This window comes from Petaurus breviceps, unplaced genomic scaffold (genome assembly GCF_028583685.1).
Source record: "Petaurus breviceps papuanus isolate PSGF00001 unplaced genomic scaffold, PetGlider_PUasm1.0 582, whole genome shotgun sequence".
Classification (NCBI taxonomy): domain Eukaryota; kingdom Metazoa; phylum Chordata; class Mammalia; order Diprotodontia; family Petauridae; genus Petaurus; species Petaurus breviceps.
The window spans coordinates 11,117,271-11,136,027 of NW_027186390.1; the positions used below are offsets into that span (position 1 = coordinate 11,117,271).

At 39.0% G+C, this 18,757-nt stretch overlaps 2 protein-coding genes across 5 annotated transcripts in view; both read right to left on the reverse strand.

Annotated features, from left to right (window-relative positions):
* The window catches only part of BPHL (biphenyl hydrolase like), a 467,045-nt gene that overhangs the window by 137,068 nt on the left and 311,220 nt on the right, over positions 1-18,757 (reverse strand). The gene's annotated exons all lie outside the window — the stretch shown is intronic.
* The window catches only part of LOC138173549 (ribosyldihydronicotinamide dehydrogenase [quinone]-like), a 24,979-nt gene continuing 6,598 nt past the window's right edge, over positions 377-18,757 (reverse strand). For both annotated transcript variants that reach the window (XM_069103596.1, XM_069103595.1), the window contains 5 exons: positions 15,010-15,174; positions 11,770-11,900; positions 7,461-7,574; positions 1,943-2,044; positions 377-665 (listed from right to left, as the gene is read on the reverse strand). In XM_069103596.1, the coding sequence (XP_068959697.1) occupies positions 492-665; positions 1,943-2,044; positions 7,461-7,574; positions 11,770-11,900; positions 15,010-15,130 (642 nt within the window). In that variant the 5' untranslated portion in view covers positions 15,131-15,174 and the 3' untranslated portion in view covers positions 377-491. The remainder of the gene's footprint in view (positions 666-1,942; positions 2,045-7,460; positions 7,575-11,769; positions 11,901-15,009; positions 15,175-18,757) is intronic.

Here is an 18,757-nt window from a genome sequence, read left to right on the forward strand (position 1 = left end):
GTTAATCATTTGTTCTTTTTTGGGTAGTTTTTCTATTGTGTCTGACTCTCTGTGATTCCATTTGGGGTTTTCTTGGCAAAGATATTAGAGTGGTTTGCCATTCCCTTTTCTAGCTCATTTTATAGATGAGGAAACTGAGGCAAATGGGGTGAAGTGACTTGCCCAGGGTCACACAGCTAATCAGAGTCTGAGGCCACATTTGAACTCAAGAAGACAAGTCTTCCTGACTCCAGGCACAGCACTCCTTCCTCTGTTGTGGAAGTACCTAACTAAAATATTATCACATTAAAATATGTTAACTAAAATATCATCAAATAATATTAAATATTAAAATATATCAATAATGCAATAAAAATAAAACATGAGAGGCCTCAGATTCACTTTGTAAGAAAACTTTGTAACTTTATTGATCATAACAGATTGTTTCTGGAGCATTAGCTACTTACAACTTCAAAAAAGGGAAAGAACACTGTCCATAACATGAGATGTCATTATTCAAAGTACCAGGAGGGAGTGCAGTTTATGGGCTTCTCTCTCCAGATGGTCTCCAGTCTCTTTGCCCAAGATGCCACCATCTCCTTTCTTTTATCATCTGATGTGTATTCAGGAGCAAAGCTGATCTGAGGGGCCAGGACTTTAAAACCACAGAAATGCAACACACCATGCTAGACTCGGAAAGAGAGAAAGGAATTGATCAGAAATATGACCCATTCCCTTCAACCCCGTTAAAAACCTCATAGGAGTAACATGAGGGAGACATCAAGCTTTGAAACATCAGCAGAAGCAATAGCAGCAAAAGCCTCTTTCAAACTACAAATTCACAGAAAACAAATGCCTTTTAACCTACACATACAGGGCATGGTGAGTCAGGAGTCCTATCAGAGATTAATATTTACAAGTTTTATTTTTATAATTAAAATACCTATCAAGTACTTTTGGGGGACAGGTATCAAATTCAAATAGAAACAGAGACCACTAAACCATATGTAAGAATCCCTGTGGGCTGCTTATTAACCACATATTAACATGGTCTGATTTATGGAATTTTTATTTATTTTGTTAAATATTTCTCAGTTACAATTTAATTTGTTTGGGCAGCATTCAGGAGTGTTGTGGGCCTCATATGGCCCATGTGTGTGATACCTCTGGTCTAGACAATTCTACAATTGGGTAGATCTTTTTTTTTTTTTGCAGGGGGGGAAGGCAAGGCAATTGGGGCTAAGTGACTTGCCCAAGGTCACAAGTGTGTCAAGTGTCTTGACATTGGCTGGATTTGAACTCTGGTCCTCCTGACTCCAGGGCTGGTGCTCTATTTTACTGCACTACCTAGCTGCCCCAGTTGGGTAGATCTGGAAATTGGTCCACTGACTGGCCCAAAGAATAGCCATTAATGGATGGATGTGAACTTGGAAGGAAGTTTCTAGTGGAATGTCCCAGGGACCCATCCTTAGCTCTCTATTAACATTTTTCCCAATGACTTGGACAATGGCAAGCTTTCATTAAGGATTTTCTACAGTAGACTGATTTTTCTTTTTTAGAAAAGAATAAGCATTAATTAATTCTTGTCTTTATAGACCTAAATTTTGATGAAAGTTGTCTTGAATAACCAATTAGTTTATTGTTTGTTGATTACCAAAAAGCATTTGACCCTGTCTTACATATAGATCCTTTTTTTCTCACCCCCATTTCTCTCTCTGTCTATCCTTATCTTTAAAATCATTAAATTATTCATCAAATATTTATTAGGCATCTAACTTACTTTTTCAACTCCAGATCTGCTGCTGAACTCAATATTTACTTGGCTGATTGATATATTCAAAATTTTCTAATCCTGTTTTCTATGCAGTTCCTTGAAGAAATGACTGTTTCTCTACTCAGATGAGTAGAAGGAGGTGAAGTAAGATAAGGGGGCAGTGATAGACAAGAGTAATACTGTGTTTACCTGTAGGGGCCACAACACGTATTTAATATCTCCACTGAGCCCTGTTTTGGAGTACATCTCAGCATTACTCCCAGTGGTGAATGAAATGAGGGCAAATTTGTTCTGGAATAAAAGAGTATGAAAGATTAATTTCTCAAAAACATAGAAATATTAATGAGAAATATCAGCATCAATTCAAGCTAAGAAGTGTGTCATATTGGCCTTCTAGATTTTAGTTAATTTGAGATCTTCTTCCCACCCCTTGGTTCCCATGAGAAAAAATGATAAAATGAAAATTCTACCATCGAGGATGTTTTCATGAGGGAGAACCAGCAGTAGATGCAATGATGAGAGTTTATACCAGGTGTATGTAATAACACAAAAAGGGGAAATTCAAGCTCAGATCACTTTAATAAAAGTACAAATATGACATTCAAAACTCTAGTGTACATACAGGCAGTGACATCCTACTAAATGTCTAACAATCAGCTCTCTGGGACAAAATGTACCCAACAACATACTTTTTTGTATGTATGCGAGGGAACTGTGGTTAAGTGACTTACCCAGCGTCACATAGCTAGAAAGTGTCAAGTGTCTTAGGCAGGTTTTGAACTCAGGTCCTCCTGACTCCAGGACTGGTGCTACCAATAACATATTTTTAAATTCAGTTTGCATTATTGTCATTTTCTTCATCACTTCCTTGAGTCTAGAAGAGGGGTAGAGAAGCTGAGACCTTGAGGTCACACGTGGCCTTCTAGGTCCTTGGGTGCAGCCTTTTGACTGAGTCCAAGTTTTACAGAACAAATCCTTTTATTAAGGAGATTTGTTCTGTAAAGTTTAGATTCAATCAAAGAGCAGTACTTGAGGACCTAGAGGGCACATGTGTTCTAGAGGTTACAAGTTCCCCACCCCTGGTCTAGACAATCAACAAAATAATAAATCGTGCCCTGGTTTGTAGTGTTTGCTGATTTCTATGATGTAAATGCTCACACTAAAATTTAATAATCAGCTCTCTCAAGTCAGTATGAGCTGCCTCCAGCACACACAGGTACACATCAATATATTGCCTCTTACTAGATTTAACAATGCAAAGCAATGACAGAATGTGAGAAAATTCTGTGACAAGTGCCCAGGCTTCCAGCAGAAACACTAAACACAAGTGTGCAATGTATCTGACTAAAATTGACGATGAGGGCTTGATATAGTTTCTTCTCTATAGAAATTTCAAGGGCTTTTATAATAAAACACAATCCAACTAACTAAATAGATTTATTTATTTATTTTGCTTCCTAGAGGGCAATTGGGGTTAAGTGACTTGCCCAAAGTCACACGGCTAGCAAGTGTGTCAAGTGTCTAAGGTTGGCTTTGAACTCAGGTCCTCCTGACTCCAGGGCTCGTGCTCTATTCACTGTGCCACCTAGCTGCCCCTAAATAGATTTATTTTGATGGCAGAACTTCATTAAATATTCAGAGTATCACTCTAGTTTCTTTTGGTATTATAGAACTTTCTGGTATATGTAAATAATATGTATGTGGTATGTATGGTATAAGTTTGTGTATAAATTATATGTGTATATGGTGCATATATATATGTAAATGATGTGTGTGGAATGTGTGCATGTGCAGTGAGTTTGGTATTTGTGTAGGGGAATGAACATACATGTGATATGCATGTGTAATATATGTGTGCACATGTAGTATTTATGCATATCGGTATGTGTTTGTGTGTTTTGTCTATCGTATGTGTAGTATCTGTATATGTGGTGTTTGTGTGTATATATGTGGTGTAAATATATGTGAGGGGTGTATGTGTGTGTGTGTGTGTGTGTGTGTGTGTGTGTGTGTGTGTGCCTTTACTGGAAATGTGATTTAGATGAAAGGCCAATAGGAAAACAGCCATCCTCTGTGACAACTGGCAGGAAGGGAAGGAAGCTGACCTTTGGACTGACTTTCAACCCTCCTGAAGCCTCCAGAAGTGACTCAGCCATGCTCTCAGCCATCTCTAGCTGGAGGGGGAGTGCCTGGAAGGCAGGAGCCCTCCCCTGGCAATGACTTTATAGGCTTTTCACTTCCTTTGATGAGATCTGGGATTTCACTCCTGTAGAAACCCCACCTACCAATGCGTGCTGACTCTGCATCTGTGACTCCTGGTCTTGGGAAGCTGACTAGGGCTCTGTGAGTTTAAGTGATGTGCTGCCTGGGTTCTGCAGCCAGTTCCTCCCAACTCCCAGATCTTTACATGTCCCAGAAATTTTGCATCTACTTCTCTGTGGGCATGCAATTGCCCTCACCTCCCCCCAATAGACTGTAAACTCCTTGAGAGCAGGGGCTGTTGGCATGGATGGCACTTTAGACCACCATTAAAACAGTTCCATGGGCAACTTTTTATCAGAATTCCAAGACTATTTCAAAGTCCCCTCTTTACCATTCCAAAATGTACTTCTGTATCAAATGGGACATGCATGTCTCACCTCAAGACCTCAATAATAATAAAACCAAAAAGCTAGAAGGGTTTTGTTATAGAGATTAAATAGAAGAAAAATTTGAATTAATTCAACAAATTTAATTAAACAAACACGAATCAAGTTCCTCCTGTGTTCAATCTAGGAGCAGAAAGATGTAAAATAGTTAAGTTACAGGAGGATTGTTGAGGAGTTATACTTTACTAAGTCAGATCTTTTTTTTTTTAAGCAATCGGGGTTAAGTAACTTGCTCAAAGTTACACGGCCAGGTGTTTCTGGGTGGGTGCTAAGTGTCAGAGCCCGGATTCGATCCCCAGGTCATCCCGACACAGAGTTGGTGCTCTTACTCGCTGTGCTACCTGGCCGCCCCACTAAGTCAGATCTTAAGGAAAGAGTTGAAAGGAAGACTTGCACATACATACAGATGCTGAAGAGTTCATTTGACAGCCAGCAGACCTGGGTTCAAGTGATGATTCTGATGTGCATGGACTGTGTGAGCCTGGCTAGGTCTCTTAACCTCACAGTCTCCCTTTGGCAACTCTCTAATAAGACTCTTAAGTTTCAAAAAAGGTGCTGATCTGTTTTGGTAGAGGCAGTCTTCTTACAGGGAGGTCCCAATTCCAACGAATTCGCAGTTCCAGTGTGAAAAAAGAAAGGTTATTGTAAGTTCTTTGAGGGTAGGGCCTATCTTTTGCCTCTTCTTGTATCCCCAGCATTTAGAAAGAGTGCTTGGCAATTTATAATACATGTTTAATGATTGATTTGAAATTTATATTTATCATACACCTGTTTATCTATTATTCTGTTCTAATTATGTCATTGTGTCTTAGCATGGACAACTAGGAAGAACTGAGTTCAAATCCTGTCTTATTCAATTTCTTGCTGTATGACTGGACAAATCGCTTAACTTTTCCCAGCCTGTTTCCTCTTTTGTAAATAAAGATTTATAAAATAGCACCTACCCTATAGGGTTTAGTGAAGATCAAATGAGATGACAAATATAAAGTGTTTTGCAAACTTTAAAGTGCTATATAAACACTAAATATATTATTATGTTTATCATTAGTCAGTCAAATCACTGGGGGGAACTTGGTTCAACATGAACAGGTGACCTTTCAACAAGTTATACATGCTTAGTCTTCAGTCATTCACTTTCATTTGTGGTGGTATGGACCAATAATACATTTTAAAGTTCATAATTTAAATAGTCAAATCCCTCCCTTATTTGTGGGGGTGAAGTGGGAACCCCTCAAGAGAGGGATGGGGGTATGTTTAGGGCTCACTATATTCTATCATGTGAGGTAACCCTTGAACTTGAAACTGGATCAGATGAGGGTGGGTCGACTTCATTGACCCAGCTGATCCTATCATCCAAGGTCCTATGGGGATAGAGCTGCAGTAAGAAAGTGACCTCAGGGTTGGTGATATTCCATTCTGGAGCCAGAAACTAGTCTGGCTATAGTGAGAGGAGCATGATTTGAGGGTTGGCATTTGTGTCCAGTTATGGGGACCTTCTGAGGGGGGCACCAGAGAAAGGAGTGACTTAGCATGTGCACAGAGAAAAGTTTGGTCTTAGGGACTGGAAAGAATGAGTGGAGAAGAATGAGGAGAGGATTCAGTGAGTGTATCCAGGAGAGAGTGGTTGAGATGATAAAAGTTGGTGAAATCTACAGCAATTATATAGCTGGGGGAGCTCTACCAATATGGTGAGAAAGGGAGCAGGCAGTGACTTCGGTCCTCACTTTCCTCCCCCCTTCATCAATGAGATGACCAGCAGATTAAGAGGAATGAAGAAAGGCTGTCAGATTTTTGTCTCCTAAAACTTTCTGAGCTCCACCTAGTCTACTTTGGGAAGAGTACCTAGAGGAGAAAGGATGACTGAAGGACGGTGACAGCTTATTAGGCAAAAAAGACTCTCTTTGGGGCGGCTAGGTGGTGCAGTGAATAGAGCACCAGCCCTGGAGTCAGGAGGACCTGAGTTCAAATCTGGCCTCAGACACTTAACACAAAAAAATAGCTGTGTGACCTTGGGCAAGTCACTTAACCCCAATTGCCCTACCTTCCCCTTTCCAAAAAAAAAGCAAAATTAGGAAAAAGTAAAAAAGACTCTTTGTGGTGGCAAAGAACTGGAAATTGCTGGGGTCCCCATCAAGTAGGAAATGGCTAGACAAGCTGTGATGTATGGTTGTGAGGGAATACTACTATGCTACAAGAAATGATGAGCTCAATGATCTTAGGCATGGAAAGACTTGCATGAAATGGTGAAGAATGAAGTGAGCAGAAACAAAAGAATGTTGTATACAGTAACAGCAATATTGTTTGAAGAACAACTCTGAGTGAATAAGTCATTTTGACAATTGTAAATATATAAATTATAAATAAAGGACATATGAAAAAAGACACTATCTGCATTCAGAGAAAGAACTGATAAATAGAAGTATATATAGAATAATTTAGCTTATATATACCTATTTGTGACTAATGATAACCATTTCAAGGTGGGATGGGGAGGGAAAAAAGGAAAGAGAAAAAATTTACAGATAACTTTATCATATACTTAAAAGGAATAGCAAGATCTATACAACAGATCTGCAGTTTCATAAGCAGTTACCTTTTTTATAATACTATTATGAAAGTGCTTATTTTATTCCATAAATTAAAACTAAAATAAATTTGTTTAAAAGTAAAAAAAAGAGAGACCTAGGTATATCTTCAAGAACCTTAGTATTAAAAGGGAGAAGAGATGTGAGAATGTAGTTCAAGATTGGGGGTGGGGAGAGGTCTTCCCCTTCTGAAACAGGAGGGAAGAAGAGATTAATCAAGATTGAGAAAAGTGTTGATGTATAGAAAAAGGTAATTCAGGGAACTTGTGTTATATGACCTCAATCTTTTCAGTAAGGTTATGGGTAAGAGCCTTTAGGAGAGTGGTGAAGTAAAAAAAAAAAAGATTACCAAGCAACAGAGAGGGCCCACTGATGAAAATAATAGGGCTTTGTTTGAAAAATCCTATTTAGAAACATATAGCATCGGGTCTTGTGTCAAGAGATTGCAATGATAGCATATTCCATTGAACATACCTGGAGGAAGCCTCTATCAAAGCATTCTGGAAAATCAAAAGCAAATCCTTGGCAAAGGACTCTGTCCATCCAGCCTTTCATGATGGCGGGCACGCTGAACCAATACATGGGAAACTAGGGAAAGGGAGCAGGAAGACCTTTAGTCACAACACAGAAATAAACACTTCAACTTGGTGGGAAATTTGTATAAAGATTATTATTCTATTCTTTAGAATATATTTTTATTTATTTTCTTAACTATTTCCCAATCACATGTAAACAAAAATTTTAACATTCATTTTTTAAATTTTGAGTTTCAAATTCTCTTCCTTCCGCCCCTCCACTACCCCTTGAGAAGGCAAGCAATGTGATATCAATTATATATGTGAAGTCATACAAAACATATTTCTATATTAGCCATGTTACAAAAGAAAACACACACACACACACACCTAAAAGCTAAGAAAAATAAAGTAAAAAAGCTATACTTCCATTTGCATCAGTGAGTATGGCCCAGACAGAGAGGGAAGAGGGCTGGAGGGTGGGAGGATGGGCTAGAGTTTGAGCTCTCATTTTTATAGGGTTTTTTGGGGGAAAGAGTCCAACTCTTATCTGTCACCTTGTTCATTAACATATCCAAATCATCTCAAAGTTATCGGTAAAACTTTGAAGTCATCATCTCAAAGCTATCAGTATCTTTTTGATACTCTGCTTGTCTGTAGGTGTGTAGGTCTGGATTTTTTTTAGAATTTACATATAGCAGGACCAGAATTTTAATAAGAAGCACGTAGATACTTTCCTTTTATTTGGTACATGTTACCAGGATGTGAATTTTAGTTAATATGTGAAACAATTTATAAATTATGCTCGTTTGATTATTGAGACAGTCTGTATGTGATTCCAGGTTCCCCTTTGCAATTTTATTTCCTGCTAAAACGTTCTTAGTATGCTGACTAGAAGTGGTCAGGGGGACTAGAGCAAGATACAATTTAATAATATGTGGATTTTAGGGAAGTATTACAAACAGGCTGTCCTTAAATGCAACAACACTCTACAAAATCCACAAGAGGGAAGTACTTCTATATTCCTTTCCAGGCCCAGGCCCCTCCCTTGCCCTAACATAAGCAAATCTTGCAGGGGAATTTTGGTGTCCACCTCTGACTCAGTTAGCAAACGGGATGATGAGGGTGTCCAACTCTGACTTAGTCACTTGTAGTTAGCAAACAGGTTGATGAGTCCCTGTCTTTTCTATCAAGGTTACAATCAGTACATGAGTCTGCATCTCTTGACCTCAGAGCATTACTATAATTTATTTTCTAATATATTTTTTCCAATGACATGTAAACATTTCTAACAATTGTTTTTTTTTTAATTCTGAGTTCCAAATTCTCTTCCTCCTCCCTTCTCTCCCCTTTCCCTAGGAAGGCAAAAAATTTGAGATAGATCACACATATGCAGTCATGCAAAACATGTTTTCATATTAATCATGTTGTAAAAGAAAACAGATTAAAATAAGAAAAATAAAGAAAGTAAAAAAGTATACTTTAATCTGCATTCAGACTCCATCAGTTCTTTCTCTGAAGGTAGATAGCATTTTTCATCATAAGTCCTTTGGAAATGTCTTGGATCGTTGCATTGCTGAGAAGAGCTAAGGCATTCATGGCTGATCATTGTTCAGTATTTCTGTTACTGTACACAGTGTTCTCCTGGTTCTGTTAACTTCCCTTTGTATCAGTTCATTTAAGTTTTTCTGAAAGCATCCTGCTCATCATTTCTTACAGCACAACATTACTACATCACAATCACATACCACAACTTATTCAGCCATTTCCCAATTGATAGACATCCCCTCAATTTCTGATTCTTTGCCACCACTAAAAGAATTTCCTTTTTCTTTGATCTCTTTGGGATACTGACCTAGTAGTAGTATTTCCCATCATAGGGTATAGGTGCACAGTTTTATAGTCCTTTGGGCATAGTTCCAAATTGCTCCCCAAAGTGGTTGAATCCGTTCACAACTTCACCAATAGTGCATTAATACCCCAATTTTCCTACATCTCCTCCAACATTTGTCATTTTTCTTTTCTATCACATTAGCCAATCTGATAGGTGTGAGGTGGTACTTTAGAGTTTTTTCATTTGCATTTCTCTAGTCAAAAGTGATTTAGAGCATTTCTTTCACATGACTATAGATAGCTTGGATTTCATATTCTGAAAGTCTAGGAAGATATCCAAACTATCAGTAACAGCTTGGGGAAAAAAAAAGATCCAAATCACTATTAGAGAAAAAGTCCCACTTCACACCCCTCAGATTGGCAGAGCTGACAAAAAAAAAAAGGAAATGAAAAAAGCCAGGGGGTCTATAGGAAAAAAAAAAAGGCACATTAACGCACTATTGGTAGAAATATAAATTGGTCCACACATTCTGGGAAACAATTTGGGACTATGTCTGCAAAATGACCCAGTCAGATACATGGGTCTATATCCCAAAGATATCAAATAAAGAGGAAAAGGATCCATCCATATAAGAAGATTTTTGTGATGACAAAGAATTGGAAACTATGGGGGTATCCATAAATTGGGGCACACCTGAACAAATTATAGTATATGACTGTGATGTAATACTATTGTGCTGTAAGAGAAAGGATATTTCAGAGAAAACTTGTCTGAACTGATGCAGACTGAAATAAACAGAACCAGGAGATCAATTTCTATAATAACAACTCTCTAAACATAACTTAGAAAGACTTAAGAACTCTAAGGGATGCAATGACTAACCAGGATTCCAGAGGAATGATGAGGGAAGCATGCTAACCACCTCCTAATAGAGAAGGGACAGACCCAGGGAAATGATGGAAACATATGTAGAAGGAAACATATTTTTGGAACATACCCAATGGTTTGGTTTTTTTTTTTTTAACATGCCCAATTGAATTTGCTTGATTTATGCATATTTGTGACAAGGAATTTGTTTTTCTTTGTCTTTTGTAACAAGGTAAAAGGAGGTGGGAGGAAGAGAAAATGAGATTTTTATTCAATAAAAAAATTTAAAAAGTAAAACACGTTGGTTCAGGATTCTGGGAAGCAACTATCAGTCCCTTGGGAAACCTGTACAAAACAATATGGAGAACTGAGGCAGCTAATGTTAGGGATGGGCTGTGGTCCAGTGTGGAAAGGGTACTAGTTCTGATGTCAGAGGACCCTGGTTCAAACCCTGGTTCTGTCACTCGCTACCAGATTAATATCTGGGTTATAATTTCATGGGATTATGGAATTTAGAGCTGGAAGTAACCTTGAGGCCAGTCCCCTCATTAGTCCATAGTCCACAAACATTTAGTAAGAGCCAGGCATCATGTTAAGTGTTAGGGATACAAATAAGAAAAAACAAAGACAGATCTTGCCCTTAAGGAGCTTACAATCAAAGCACAGAAGACAATACATAAAAGGAGGATGAAAGGGAGAGAGGAGAGAAGGAAACCAAGGCACACAGAAGCAAGTGACTTGCCCAAGGTCACACAGCTTGTCTAAGTTGGGATTTGAAATCAGATCATCCAGTGCCCAATCTGGCACTATATTGCACTGTTTCTTCAACTAGAAAATGATGGTATTTAACTAGAAGACTTCTTTCTGTCTCTAATGTCTCAAATCTGAATCATAATTCAGATAAAAGAAGACTTGCTAAAATTGTCTGTTTTTGGTGAGAACATTTTACAAACTCAATTGTCCAGATAGACCTTTGTTTGTTGTTCAGTCATGTCCAACTCTTCATGACCCCATTTGGTGTTTTCTTGGTAGAGATACTGATGTGGTTTGCCATTTCCTTCTCCAGCTCATTTTACAAATGAGGAAACTGAGGTAAACAGGGTGAAGTGACTTGCCCAGGATCACACAGCTAGTAAGTGTCTAGGGCCAGATTTGACCTTAGGTCCTCCTGACTCCAGGCCTGGAGCTGTGTCCACCTCGCTGCCCCAGATAGACCAAACTACACTCAAACTGCCATCCTACAGATTCATTAAAGGATAGGACACTCTAATGTATATGGACAGAGCATTTCTAAGATGGAGAGGTTAAGGGTGAGATGGCTCATTAACATTTTGCCTTGGCCCCAGAATTTAAGCTTGTGATGTTGACTACCCCAACTAAATTTGCCTTCGAAGACACAGCCTTTGAGGTGCTTACTAGGCGGTGTCCTAATTTATGGCATAAACCCATACCTTGGGTTATGGGTGACTAAGGCCAGTGGAATTTCGAATACCAAGAAATATTACCAAGAAGTACTTACTCACTGGGAGAATCCAATTCAACATATTTTATCAAAGGAAACACTCACCTGAAATATGATTAAATCAGCTTCCTGTACCTTCTTTTGCTCTGCAATGATATCACTGGACAGAAATCCTTTCTTATAGGCCAGATGTGCCTCTACCCCATAATTGAAGAAGTCTGAGTTATTCAAAGGACCTGCAGAGGAATATGCCAAATTTAGTTGTTCAAAGAAATGTAGTTCCAATGATTCCTTCCCCCACCCCCAATATGTCACAAACCCTCCATAATAGACTGGAATCTAACATCCTACCTTTTGGAGATAAGTCTGATGAGGTGCAAAATTAACAGTATTATGGTGAGTCCAAATACCATACATCGTGGCCAAGTCTTATAATTTGGTATTAGTCCTTGAGAGCCAAGAGTTCATAGCGATGGCTCGCCTTGAGCAGTAGGGCCTAACTAAAGATTGGTTGGCAGTCAGAAATTTAGTGTGATTTATGACCCCTTTTTACCTCTTTTTACTTGGGTGAAGGGACATTTTTTTTTCTCTTTTACTGCCCATTTGTTTTTATTTTTTAACATTCATTTTTAATAGAAAATTTCGAGTTCCAAATTTTCTCCCCTCCCTAAGATGGTAAGCAATTTGATATGGGTGATATATAAGGAATGAAAATTTTCAAGAGGCAGTGTGATAGCTACATCTGGTGGAAAGCACACAGTACTGGGTTTGAATTCTGGCCTTTTTACTGGTCCTGCGATGCTGGACAAATTAATTCACCTCTCTGGGCCAAAATCACCTCTATGCATGTGCTTTTCAGAGCAGTTTATTCAGCCGTAATATCTCTCCTGATGGACATCTCAAACTGGATGTCCTGTAGACATCACAACCTCTACATGTCCAAAAATAACTCATTATCCAAATGTCCCTGTCATTGTCAAGGGCGCTGCATCCTCCTACTCACCCAGGCTTACAACCTTGGTGTCACCTCCACCTCCTCACTCAGAGCCATCCCACACATCCAATGTGTTGCCAAGTCAGTCTATAAACTTCAATGACTCCCTATTACCTCCGGGATCAAACAGAAAATCCTCTTTGGCTTCCAAAGTCCTTTACAACCTGGTCCTTTCCAAACTTTTTAGTCTTCTGATACTTTATTCCCCTGTACATATGCTATGACCCAGGAACTCTGGCCTCCTTGCTCTTTTTGCTTCTTCTGACTATGGGCATTTTCACTGATTGTCCTCCATTTTTATTTTGTTTTTTTGATTTTTGCCTTTTTTTGGAGGGAGAAAGGCAGGGCAGTTGGAGTTAAGTGACTTGCCCAAGGTCACACAGCTAGTAAGTGTTAAGTGTCTGAGATCACAGTTGAACTCAGGTCCTCCTGACTCCAGGGTCGGTGCTCTATTCACTGTGCCACCTAGCCGCCCCTGTCCCCCATTTTTATAATACTCACCTCCACCTCCTGGTTCCACTGACTTTCTTCAAGGCTGAGTTCAAATCTTACCTTCTTTAGGAGATCTTTCCTGGTTTCGCTAGCTGCTAATGCCTTCCTTCTGAGATTATACCTCCCATTTACACTGAATATATTTCACATATAGATAGCTATTTTCACATTGTCTTTCCTATTAAGAACATGGGGACCTTGAGGGAAAGGACGATGTTTTTGCTGTTCATTGAATCCCAGGGCTTAGCACAATGCCTGGCAAACAGTAAGTGCTTAATAAATACTTGTTGATTGGCTGATTAATAGTTTCCCTCATTTGCAACATGAGAATAATAATAGGGCTACTCTCTAAGTCAGAGGTATCTAAATGAATGGGACAGCTAGGTGGCTCAGTGAATAGAGTGCTGGTCTGAGTCAGGAAGACTCATCTTAGACATTTACTAGCTGTGTGACCCTGGGTAAGTCACTTTATACAGTTTGTTTCAGTTTCTTCATCTGTCAAATGAGCTGGAAAAGGAAATAGCAAACCACCCCAGTATCTTTGCCAAGAAAATCCCAAAGGGGGTCACAAAAAGCCAGACAAGACTGAAAACGACTGAACAACAACAAAAATCAAACTCATAGCGTAACAAGCTGCAAGCTAGCAGAACCAGATTAAAATGTAATTGAAAAATGTTAACAGAATAAATAAAAATACAATATAGATAATTTGTGGTTCGCTAAGTCAGTATCAGGCAAGGATCTATTTCTATTCAAGTTTGACACCTCCGATCTAAATCACAGAAAGGCTTTGAGTAAAGTGCTATCTATGCCTATCCAGATGTAAGCTGTTACAATATCGATTCAATCCCTGATATGAAACAAGGCAGATCAAATGACTGACATGAACTTGTGGGAAAACATCTGAACATAATTACTAAAGGCTGGTGTTTCCTCAGACTAGGGCAAGGATTTAGAAACACGGTTTGGTAGAGCCTTTGAATCCCTTCTCCAAATATGGTTTTTAAATGAATTAAATAAAGTACATAGGATTACAAAGAAAACCAATTATGTAGACATGCAATTATAAAAAATGTATATAAAATTATATTTTATGTATAATGTAAATAATATACAAATGGTTCATGTATAATAAACTATCATATAAATGAACATATTTGATAACTGCAATTAATACAAAATTATATATTAATTAATATATATTTAAGTAAATATATATTGATAATATATCATCTCTCTCTCTCTCTCTCTCTCTCTCTCTCATGACTGAACAACAACAGCCACCAAGGAGATAAAGACCATTCTCACCTCTGGGCAGTATATGGCAGGCTACATCAGTTGCATAACTGACTTGTTCCCTAAATCATTAACTAACTTTACATACACCTATTTTTGATGGATTGTTATTCCTGGAACCTGATTATATCCTTACAACTTTTTTTTTGGTTGTTGTTCACCAAATGATTACTTAATCTTTTTTCCAAGCACCCAGGTCATCTGCATAACTTTTTCCCTCCCTCTTAATAGTATTTTATTTTTTCCATTCACATGTAAAGATAGTTTTCAACATTCACTTTTATAAGATTTTGAGTTCCTAATTTTTTCTTCCTCCTCCCCAAGATGTCAAGCAATCTGATATAGGTTATACATATACAATCATATTAAACATATCCTTAAAACCTAAATCCTATCCCTCAAACAGAGAAAATGTTGGGGGCACCTCATAGCCCAATGGCCTTCTTCCAATGCCTGTCATTCATCAGGTACATCAATCTACTTAGCTACCTCTGGATATGTAGAGAGACATGAAACTACCATCTTAAAAATGTAAGTTCCATATTGATTGATCAATGACTCACCTGCAAAATCTTTCTTTGTGGCCCTTGGCTCGAAGTTCATGGCATACAGATCAGACACAGTGACCTGGCAGCCCTGATTGGTCAGTTCAGTCACTGCTGCATCCTTCAAGGACCCGTTCATGGACTTGGGCTCCTGATGTGCATAGACTATGAGGACCCGTTTCCCTGGATCAGAGAGTGAAAAAACAAAATCTCCCTTGAGGAATGGTACCAGTTCTCAACAACACCTATGGTATACTGAGGGAGTGTTCACAAAAGCATCAGATAGACTAGTAATATATATAGCAACAAGGCTTTCATTTAAGGAAATCTTCAAGGCAGGAAGCAAAACACCCAAGGCTGTTGAGTGACGCAGTGATTAGGGTGCTGAATTTGGGAGCTGAGAAGACCTAAGTTCAAATCCTTCCTCAGATACATAATAGCTGAGTGACCCTTAAAGTCACTTAAACTCTCTGCCTCAGTTCCTCATTTATAAAATGGTGATGATGACAGCACCTAACCCACAGGGTTGTCGTGAGGATAACTTCAGGGTAGTACATTGCAAAACCTTAAGGTGTTTTATATATATATACACTGCCTATTATTAACCAATGGCCTGTTAGTGGAAATTTTATCCAGTCACACTCAAAGCACAAAACAAGTAGATTAAAAGATCCCCACCATTATATAGAAGATTAACATAAAGAGTGGAAAAATATAATGGGTCAAAGGTTCATTTTTTTCATCTGGTAAGTGAGTACTAGAGAATTTCTAAGGTGGTAACTTTGACCTTTTGCCTGGAAATTATGCAAACAAATTAATCCAAGCATTTATTAAATGACCACTATGTTTAAGGTGTTGTGTTAGGTACTGGACCTAGACAAAAAGTTATCTCAAAATATAACTATATACTATAATAATTTGATGTCATATGGTCAGGCTATAAATTGGGTTTTAGTCCTATTGTCTAATGACAGAAAAGAAGGGGTCTCTCCTATAATCACTCACCAGTATATGAAATTGAGAGTTAGGAGAAATAATAGTAATAATAGCTAACATTTATATAATGCTTACAATTATCTCATTTTAGCCTTATAACAACCCTGGGAAGTAGGCACTATTGTTATCCCCATTGTACAGATGGAAGAACTGAGGCAAACAGAAATTAAGTGACTTACACAGAATCATACAGCTAATAAGTGTCTGAGGCTGGATTTGAACTTAGGTCTTCCTGACTCCAGGCCTGGTGCTCTGTCCACTGCACCACCCAGCTGGCCAAACACAGAAGCTGAGAGTTCAAGACTAACTCATAGGAAAAGAATCCTCATTCTACCCTACTGGAAAAATGGTCATAAAGCCTTTGTTCGAAGACCTCCGAGGAAGGGGAACCCACCACCTCTTGAGTTTTCATTCTACTTTTCAAGAGCTGTAATTGGGTGTATGTATTTTACATATATGTAATACATATAACATAAATACCCACACACATAAAATACATGTATATATAATATACAAATATATGTGTGCATGTATATATAGGTACACACATAATATATACCTTGTTAGGAAGGGGTATGCACATATAGATAAATAGATATTTGTGTGTGTATAAACATACACACAGATATGTATATGCATATACATACAGCCCTTCCTAACAAGTCTAAACTTTCTTTTCTGAATTTTCTACAAGTATTTCTGGTTCTACTTTCTGGGGCCAAACATAACAGCCCTTCAAAGGAACAGAAAGGAGAAAAAAAGCACTTCTTAGCAACTGCTTACATGTCAAGCACTGTGCTAAACACTGCATAAAAATCATCTTATTTCATTCTCACAACAACCCTGGAAAGTAGGTGCTACTATTGGACCCATTTTATAGTTAACAAAACTGTGGCAAAGACATCACATAGTTAAGACATGTCTGAGGCCACATTTGAACCCAGCTCTTTCTGACTCTGGCTGCCTCTTTGCCCCCCTCTACCTCCTCTCTTCTCTAGGTTAAACACTCCCAATTTCTTCAGCTAACCAATCCTTGTACGACTCCTTGAGGTCCTTCATCACCCTGTCCATCTTCCTCGTCTGGACCTGCTTCAGTCTGTCGATGTTCTTTTTCAGCTGTGGCCCCCAGAAGCCATCACTAGCCACCAGAGAAGGTCTGACTCGGGAAGAACACACAGAGACCATCAGCTCTTCCCTCTTGGAAGCCTAGGATACCCCTGCTTCTTTCAGCTGGGACATCTCTTCTCAGATACTGACCTGCCTGACCCCGTCTCCTTGTCCTGGGTTTTCTATCCCCTCCACGCACTGTGGAGACATGGGAATGGATTAGGCTCAGAAGAAGGGAGCTAGCATCGGGTGGGCCGACCAAAAGAGGTCCCCTGATGAGTCCAACTGTATTAAATTTGCAGTTCAATAAAGAAGATGTCTGGAACATGTCCTCCATGCAGGATTTATGCCCATGTACACCTTGTTAAGAGGCCTAAAGACCATTCCTGATTGGGTTTCAGCAACTAGGGCTGTCTCCAAGATGATCCGACTGGCTGGGACTCTTGGGGGAAACTAACCCTTTAAGCTGTACTAGGAAAGTCAACTCTTCTCCCTTTTTTCTCCCCAGACCTTCTGCCCAGGTTTTTGTGAGGGCTAAATATAAAGGGATTCTGCCTCAGTTTCCTCATCTGTAAAATGGAAATAACAACAGTAACTACCTCCCAAGGTATAGTGAGAATTAAATATAAAGTATTTCTATCTCACTCGATCCTTATAGCAACCCTGGGCGGTAGGTGCCATCATTGTCCCCATTTTATAGGGGAGGAATCTGAGGTTAAGTGGTTTGCCTGGAGTCACGTGGTTAAGTGTCTGATGCTGCATTTGTACTTAGGTCTTAGCGACTCCAGAACTACAGCCCCAGGATTGGCTGGGTCCTTCTCCTTCACCAGAACCTTGGATTCTTTTTTTTTTTTTTTGGAGGGCAACTGGGGTTAAGTGACTTGCCCAAGGTCACATGGCTAGTTTTTGTGTTAAGTGTCTGAGCACGATTCAGAACCTTGGATTCTGACCCTAGACCTGCCCTAGGCTTTGATTATTGAGATTATCCAGGCCTCCCCTGGACATCTCCCTTCTATGCAGTCCATGCCTCCAAGTGTGCCCTCTACCCTTCCTCTTTATGTGTTGTACGCCTGGCCACGCCCTTAGAATGTTCAGATCTCCTTAAGGACGTTTTGCTTGCCAGTATTTGTAACCCCAGCACTGACCACAATGCCTGGCACATTGAGTAAGTACTTAACAAATATTTTAAATACTTACCTGTATCATAACCAATCTGATAACACCCTTTCTATGCCACTTTAAAGCTTGGAGAAATGATCTCATCTGAGCCTCACAATGACCCTGACAAAGAGGGGGCATTATTTCCCCCATTCCACACAAAAGAAAACCGAGTGTTCAGAGAGATTATAATTATCATGATTCCTGCTAGCTCACATCTATAGAGGCTTTAAAACTGGCAAAGCGCGTTAGGGACATTCTCTCATTTGACCCTGACAATCATCTGTGTATCAGTGATGAGAGATGAGAGGATTTTCTGGAAATTGAGGTTAAGGGAATTTTCCAGAAATCGAGGTTAAGGGAATTTTCTAGAATGCCAGGTTAAGGGAAATTTCCAGAAAGGGAGGCTAACAAATGTTTTTGGAACGCGAGATTGAAGGAATTTTCCAGAAATTGACGTTAGGGGCATTTTCTAGAATGCTGGGTTAAGGGAAATTTCCAGAAA